Source organism: Ursus americanus, chromosome 13, assembly GCF_024610735.1.
Source record: "Ursus americanus isolate L20-20 chromosome 13, mUrsAme1.1.p, whole genome shotgun sequence".
Classification (NCBI taxonomy): Eukaryota; Metazoa; Chordata; class Mammalia; order Carnivora; family Ursidae; genus Ursus; species Ursus americanus.
In genome coordinates, this window is record NC_142139.1 from 3320086 (window position 1) to 3329078 (window position 8993).

At 38.0% G+C, this 8993-nt stretch overlaps 1 protein-coding gene across 1 annotated transcript in view; it reads right to left on the bottom strand.

The window, feature by feature from the left end:
- Positions 1–8765, bottom strand: part of DKK2 (dickkopf Wnt signaling pathway inhibitor 2) — a 259460-nt gene extending 250695 nt beyond the window's left edge. Inside the window, exon 1 of the mRNA XM_087866382.1 lies at positions 8505–8765. Coding sequence (XP_087722508.1) covers positions 8505–8561 — 57 coding nt within the window. The 5' untranslated portion in view covers positions 8562–8765. The remainder of the gene's footprint in view (positions 1–8504) is intronic.
- Positions 8766–8993: the final 228 nt, after the last annotated feature.

Consider the following 8993-nt stretch of genomic DNA (forward strand, 5'->3'; position numbering starts at 1 on the left):
TCTCAAAATGTATTAAGGTTATAATAGAATAAGCACACATATGTAAAATGCCTGCTTTTCCCATTGTAGGGAGAGCTGAGCATTTCTAAAATAGGTTATAAAAACTGTCCTCATTAACACATTGAATGAAAGTACAAATGGGGAACCACATATCGTAAGTCTACATACTTAAACAGTTAAAGAATTATTAAATCAAAATTCTACCCTTCTTGTTTGACAAATATACGTCATAATGACCTAAGAGGCCAGATTTCAAATTTAAACTTCTCACAACACTTAAAATGCAGTCTATGAATGGCTGAATGGCCATTCACCACCACCATCACCACACACACCAACACGAGCACACACGGGACCCATATCTAGCTCCCTCCTCACAGCCTACCCCATCCCCCTCCTCTTTCTCCCTCAGCCTGATCCACACTGGAGGGTCCTCAATCCAGTTATGGAGTTAACCCAGCCCATATTTTCAGACTTGGTCTACCGTTGCCCTCCCACCTCCAACAAACAGCAGCCTCTTGGAAAGCTGCCATCAGATTCCTGTGCTGTCCCAGACAGCAGTTTTGGGGTTGGTTGAGCAGAAAATTCTGGGCTCCCAGATACACAGAAAATAATCCATAAGGAGTAGGGGTGAGGCTCTGAGTTGCCATCAACTCTTGGCCTCACAGACTTTCCCCCCTATGGCAGGCATGGCTATAAAACGGCCGGACCAGAAGGCCAAGGCAGAGGCCCCTTTGCCTGGCCCTTAGGACACTGCCACCTACAAATAATACAAATATTCATCAAATACTTATCTCATGAATTTAAATTGTAGGAAATGGACAAAAAAAAATGGAAGTGCTCCAGATATCCACAAGAATGTGAACATTCGGGAGGTAAAAGCAGATTATTTTGGTAAACCTGAATATTTTATAAATAAAACTGCCAGGCATTGCACTAGTCCCTTCCTAGTTGCCACATTACACAGTCCCAGGCACAGGAAAAAAGACCTGTACTGTCTCTCCTCCCACATCTCTGACGGCTCTGCCTTTGCTGGCTGCTTCTTAGCCTCTCTGGCCTCTCTTCCTTTCCTTTGATCCCTCCTCCCACTTCAGGACCTTTCCACAGACTGTGTCCTCCATCTGGAGTGCTCCATCCCCATGTATTCTGAAAAAATATTAATATTTTCTTAATATTGATATTAATTAATGTAAAATGTCCTAGTAATTGATACTAATATGATATTAACATTAATTCTTCAGAAACCTTGTGATTCAGATGCCACTTCTATAACGAAGCTAGCTGCTCTTAAGCCTCCAGACCAGACTGCTCAGCTCTGCTCAGTTATATGCTGACATAGAATCTTGATCCTTTTCTTTCATAGCACTGGCTGATTTGTAATTATATATTCAAGAGGGGTGTCATGAATGTTTCCCTGCTTCAATGATACTCTAAGGTCAATGTGGGCAAAGATCAGAGTCTCTTTTGCACATCGCACGATGTCAGCATCTAGCACAGGGCCCGGCATATAGCAGAAGCCATGTGAATATTTGATGGATGATAACACAACATATTAGAAGAAATGTCACATACCAAAACCTGCACTGACATCAGACACGTAGGGAGCCAAAACTACCTAAGAAGGAGCCCGAGACTTGCCTTGACGACCAGGGCCCTAGAAGGCCTACTGTGTATGAGGAGAGGATGTGGAGGGGTGGATGGCAACAACATGAAGTGCTCCGATAATGGTCTGAAGACTTCCTAGGCCTTTTAATGTGGCCTATGCAGTGGTAAGCTGGAGCCAGCTTATCCTGGCTGGCCGTGAGAATGGCCAGTGACGTTGAGTCAGTAGCTTGAAATCGGCCATGGAGGAAGCAATTACACCAGAAAAATTAGCAAATGCTATAAATTGCAAATCACTATTTTTCCCAGTTTTGGAGAGCTGGCTGTTACACATTTATCATCACACACTGACATCATGCCAATAAATTTCTAATCTGCCTCATGAGGAAGCACAGTCTTCAAGGCTTTCTCATTTCCTCACAATCAAGAACATATATATGTCTTTTTTATAATTGAAAGAATTTTAGTATTGTTCATGGGGAGGTAAATACTGTTTTAAAAAGCCTGAATTATTATCACTTACTGAGGGATTATATTTCATGAAGTTTTTAAAAATATTTTTATAGAAAATTTTAAACAAATAAAAACTAAAGAGAATAGCATATGAACCCATCACATAGCTTCAAGTAATTATGACCAATACTGCTTCATTTATCCCCCACTCACTACCCCTTCCCTTCTCAGTGGAGAATTTGAAAACAAATACCATATCATTTTATCTATATGTATTTCAGTATGTATCTCCGAATGATAAGCACTTTTTTCAGTAAAACTAAAATACAATTATTGTGCCTTAAAAAATTCCTTATATTATTAAAAATCTTGTCACTGTTCATATTTCCATGACTGACTTCCAATTACTTGTACTATTTGTTTGTTTGAATCATTATTCAAATAGGGTCTTCATTTAAATTGGTTGACATTTTTATAGACTTGTTAGCGTTTCCACCTCCAATTCTGTATTTTCCCCTTGTAATTTATTTATTAAGAAAGCTAAACAGATCGTTTGTCCTATAGAGTTTCATACAGTCTAGATTTTGTTGATTGCAACTCCATGGTGTCATTTAACATGTTGCTCTATCTCTTATATTGCATAAGAATTGCTAGTTAGAGCCAGAGGCTTAATCACATTACAGTTTCGTTTTTGTGTATGTAGTGGTGTGGGGGGGAAGAGGACACCATAGAGAAGTGGTGGATGGGACATCATTACTTCACAGCCAACACTTTGTACTTCCACTAAGAGGTCCGCAGTGTCCGGCTGTCTCTCCCTCTTATGTGTGTATAGTGTGTGTGTGTGTGTGTGTGTGTGTGTGTGTGTGTGTGTGTGATTTTATCAGCCATTGATGACTATCACTGAGATCCATTAATTTGGGGGATTTACAAAATGGTATTATTCTATTTTTGTCATTTCTTCTTCATTTATTAATTGCAATAGTCTTACATGGAGAAACTTCCCTTCCTAAATTATTTGATCATCCAACCATTTGTATCCAAGTCAAATTCTTTTCTTCTTTCTTTTTTTTTTAGAGAGAGAAAGTGCACACACAAATGGGGAGATGAAGAGGACAGGGGGAGAGGCAGAGGGAGGAGGAGAGAAATCTTAAGCAGGCTACATGCCCAGCATGGAGCCCATTGCAGGGCTCAGTCACACAACCCTAGGATCATGACCTGAGCTGAAATCACGAGTTGAACACTTAAACAACTGTGCCACTCAGGCACCCCCCCCAAGTCAAATTCTTAAAATAAGATATAATAAAAGAAGTCCATCCATGTCCCCTCTATCCTTTTCATTTGTACCCTGAGGTACAGATCATAATAGAAAAGAAAGGATAATAATGGATTATTTTTTATCAGTTTACAGCATTAAATATCTATATCAATAAAAATTTCAAATGAAAACAAATAAAATATTCCACTTAGAAAACTAGAAAAAGAACAACAAAGTAAATCAAAAGAAAACATAAAGGATTAATAGAGCTAAAAACAAATTAATGATATATGTGTTCTCAAGTACTGAGTTAGTTTCCTAACAGCCTCCAAAAGCAGCTAAGGATTTTTTAAGTATCATAAATTCATAGATCTAAACAAATATGACATATTTCAATTATTTCATTGCACTTATTAATACCTATTAATACTCAAATGGTCCCATTTTTGGCTACTGGGAGATTATTTAAGTTGGCTCCTGAGTCCTTTTAATGCAACCCATACAGTCTATGATATATAACAAGATGTTCCAAGTTTATCTTATACATTACCCTCAACTAGAATCACTCTTTTCTCCAAGAACCCTAGTTCCTATTAGCAGGAAATGGCATATAGAGAATATAATTTCGGCCTCAGGGTGTTCCATGCTATTAAGTTTTTGGCCATTTAATGACTAAAACATACAAAACCTATTTTTAAAGAAAGAAACTATCTCAAGTTTATATTGGTATTTTTAATTTACATATATTACAACTGTATCATCTTTTCCCATGCCATAAAACTAACCTCTCAACATCAAGATCTCTCATCTCATCTATCCCACAATACACATAATACCTCAGTAAAACAATACAAAACTACTCTCAAAAATGTGATTACTAAAAAATGACTTAAAAATATTTTGCCATTATTTTTATCATGAGGACATATTCCACTAAGTACAATTATTGGGTCTGAAGTCACCCAGAACAGTTCTTCTGTGTATGTGTATGTTTATGGTTAAACCATCAAATGGGTGTACAATTCATTTCATTTGTCTCTTTTTTGATACTATAGGATTTTTAATTGTTTAATTTTGTTTTAATTACATTAATATTAACATTGCTCTGACTCAAATACTTGGAACAAAGTATGTTAAAAGAGTCCAAGTTCATCCATATCACCTCCAGCCTATTCTCTCCCTCATCATCCACAGCACCAGTTCTAATAACCAGAAGAGACCCTCTAGGCATTCTCATTCTTTTTTTTATGGCTTTTTCCCCCATTTTTTCCATTTTTAAATGTAAGTAAAAATAACACACTCTCCATCTTTCTTTTTCCTTTAACAATATATCCTGCACATCACTCCACAGCGGTATATTGAAATTTTTATATTCCTCCCTACAGCTGCATATTACTCCAGTATGCTGACAGATGGCAATTCATTCTACCACACAACATTTAGATTATTTCCAATTTTTTGTTATGGGTGCTACAATGAAGAGCCTTAGCCATAAATCTTTTTATTTTTTGCCAATGTGTTATAGCAATAGATTCCTAGAGGTGGGATTTTTGCAGGGTCCAAAAGTGAGTAAATATGTACAGTTGACCCTTAAACAACATGGATTCGAACTGCACAGATCCACTTGGACATGGTTTTCTGGTTTTTGTTTTTTTAAGAGTTGACAGCGAAAGCTGCAAGGCATTTATTTACAACCGCCTATCCCAGTCTCCAGGAAGGGACCGAATGGAAGGCAACTGGTGCAGAGGTCATGTTTGTTGCCCTCTGAGTACCCAGGGAGGCTGAGGAGGCATCAGCAGTCCCTGGCCCAGGTTGGGCTGGGCTTGCTGGTTGCCCCACGCACCTCCAGGGTGGTCAGGTCGGGTGCCTGGGGCTGGTGGGTAAAATTCAGGGCTAAGCAGAGAAACACACCCAGAGGGCAGGGACAGCTTTGCACAGGGAGCTCACACCTTTGGCATTCAACCTCACCCCAAATGACTCTGGGGCTGCACACAGGGCCAGTGAAGGGCTCTGAGCCCCTCCCAGGCCATGCCCAGACCCCTCGTTCCCATGTTGACCACGCTAGCAGCCTCTGAGGCCAATGTACTCACATATGGCCACACCTCCAAGCAGAAGGGAGGCTGTTCTGTGCCTCTAGGCCACGGTTACCCTCGAAGGCCCCGTGGGGTGGGGATGGGGGGTGCTCTACTGCTGAGCCAAAGCCACCAGGCTGTGGAACATCTCCGTACTAGTATCTTACACTAAACGTCTATAAAAATCCCATATACAACCGGGTTACTTGTTGAATTTTCTATTTTATTGCACTAGTCAATGTATGTAACATCAACAAAATGCCTTAATCATATAGCTTTTATAGTATTTACAATATATTTTAGAATATAATATTTACCTTTGAGGATGGATAGCTGTGACTCCACTGTATACACACATTTCCTCTCCTTCTTCGGTGTTTTCCTATAATTTGTTTTCTTTCCAATTAAATTTTATAATCAGTCTAGCTATGGAAAAAGACTGTTTTTTTAATTGGAATTACATGAGCCTTAAGCACTTTAGGGATATCTGACATCAGGATAATGTGTCTTCCATCCAAGAATGGAGTATGTCTATTTGTTCAACTCTAGTTCTGTGTCTCTTGGAAACTTCTTACACGTTATCTTACGTAAGTTTTGAAGATTTTTTGTAGAGTTTATACAAATGAATTTAATTTTTGTTTTGATATCATGAAATGGGATCTGCTCCATTTTAGATTCTGATTTTTTGTTTATGTTTGTGACGCTTACTGATTTTTTGTATGTTAATGTAACAACCTCCTGTTAGGGGCACGTGGGTGGCTCAGTCTGTTAAGCATCTGCCTTTTGCTCAGGTCATAATCAGCCCCGCAGTGGGCTCCCTTCTCAGTGGGGATCCTGCTTCACCCTCTCCCTCTCCCTCTCCCCCTGCTTATATGCTCTCTCTCTCAAACAAATAAAATCTTAAAAAAAATAATAACCTCCTGTTATACTAAATTCCCTACGATTTAATAATTTCCCATGGTTTTTTTTAGGATTTACAGATACATAATCATATTCTTTCCACATACATAGAGTTTTACTTTCTCCTTTCCAAATCTTATGCCTTCAATTGTTTTCTCTTGAATTATGTGCACTGGCTAACACTTCAAACACTATGTGAAACAGCAGTGGAGAAAATGAGCAGTCTTACCTGGTTCCTAACATTAGACAAAACATTTTTACTGTCTCCCCACTAAATAAGATCCTAGGTTCCTTGACGTTAACTTTTCAGAAGAAGGGGGAAAGGGAGGGAGAGAGAGAGAGTGACAGAGAAAGCTTATGTTAATTATATATCCATCAATTATTATTTTATTGAATGTTTATAATATAAATGGATACTGAATATTGTAAAATGTCTTCTCTGAATAGGGGATGCTCAAATGATTTTTCTCCCTAGTCTTCTTTATACGTTGTATCAAATTAATGAAATTTCTAATAGTGAATCACTGAATTAAATGAACCATGTTGCATCCCTAGAATTAATCTCAGCACTTGGTCATAATGCAATTATTTGTTAAATGTGCTGTCAAATTCCAGTTACTAAAATTTCATTTAACACTTTTATTAAGACTACGTAAGACACTGACATTAATAAGTGAGATTTTCTGTACCTTTGTTTTTTTGGTGCAGTCATTGTCAGCTTTTGGGATTAATGTTTATAATAGATTCAGACCATGAAATTGGAAGATTTCTTTTATGTCTCTATTCTCTGGCATACTTTAAATGTATTGGGATTAGATTCCTGGGTGGCTGAGTTGGTTGGGCAGCTGCCTTTGGCTCAGGTCATGATCCCAGAGTCCTGGGATCAAGCCCCATGTCAGGCTCCCAGCTCAGCAGGGGAGTCTGCTTCTCCCTCTCCCTCTGCCCCTTCCCCTGCTTGTGCTCTCTCTCACTCACTCTCTTTCAAATAAATAAATAAAATCTTTAATAAATAAAAAATAAATAAATAAATGTATATATTGGGATTATTGATTCATGAAAGTTTTTCAATTACAGTTGTATATGGTTTCCTATAAAACCAAGTGGACCTGCCACTCTTCTGTGATAGCTTACTTTTCTATTTCTTTATTAGTAATTGTTCCATTTACACTTTACTGGGGTCAACTATGGTAACTTGGATTTTTTTTTAATTACCAATTTTTATGAAGATTGTCAAACCTATTTGCACATAGTTGGGCAAATTGATTTCCAATTTGTGGTTTTGTGCTTTCATTTTTTTCCCTTTCTTTCTTCTTTATCCTTTCTTTCGATTATACTAGGCAATGGTTTCTCAATTCTGATATAAATGAAATAGCTCAATGTGATTTTCCGACTATTTTTCTGATTTCAAAGTCATTAATTTCTGGTTTTATTCACATTACTTCCTTTTTTATGCTTTCCTTTGATTTACTTTGTTATCTTTTCTAGCTTTTTAAATTGGGTGTTTCATTCATTTGTTTTCATTTTTTTATTTTTATTGATAATAGCTATGTAATGCTATAAATTTTCCTCTGGTAACTGATTCAGCTGTATCCCGTAGCTGAATTCTGCTTTTCTCTTCATTACTGTTATTTTTTGACAATTCTGCTATTTTGAGTTCCTCATTTGAACCAAGTGTTTTTTGGTTAGCATTTTTTTAATAAAATGGATTCTATTTGCCATTAGTATACCCTACTTCCCAGCCACACTGACTTCAAATAGTTAATGATTTTAAGAAGTAAATACCAGCAGTTCCTTGTGATTTTTTAAACTCAGGCTCAGAGAGAAAAAGCAAAACATAATACCACACAATCAGCCCTAAAAAGAAAAGCCAGAAAACAAGTGAATGGTAAGCTTCTTTCTCTGTTAAGACTTCCACTTCCAAGTTCAATCACTGGCAGTTCATCTTGAATTTCCTTATGTGAACTGCTTGCTTTGGCGAACCACAATATGGAGACCTTTCGTTGACCAGACATTTTAATACTGTCAAAAGACCACATGGCAAATGTCATCCCATGCTGAACTACTGTAGGGTATATTCAGTCTCTCACAAACAAATCTGGACTACAATAATATCTTCTATGAAGGTGAGAAAAAAGAGACATTATTTTTTTGAAGGGGACTGTGAAAAGGATTTTCATACATAATTCTTTACGAATTTTTTTTTCTGTTTTAGTAATACTTACAGTGCTAGGATTTAACTTCCAGTTGTTTGGGGGGGGGGCTTTCAGCAACTCCTTCATAAGCAATTCCAAGCAATTCCTTATAACTTAGAGATGAAATCTCATACTGACTTTAAACACACAGACTAAAACAAATCTCCTCACGCCTCCAAACCTCAGAGTGTGTGTGTCATTTTCTTCCTGCTAACATGGCTCAGAGATGAGTAAATGTTGGCTTCGGCTTTCTGTCTTGGAGCCTACTCCTTCTTTTTCATCTCAGTTTAATTGGTACCTCATATGGGGGGCAGCAGCTGAAATGTGATTACATCTCAGGCATCCTGGGACGCTTGGAGTTCACCAGGAGTCACAGAAAACGCAGAAGCACTGAAGAGAACAAAAGCCAGTGGAATGGGGTCAGTGCCAGCAGAGAGATGTCCGCGTGCCAGATGGCGGCCATGCCAGGGCAGGCAGCTGAAGAGAGCTAGAACCTCACGGTATCAGAAGAACAGACCA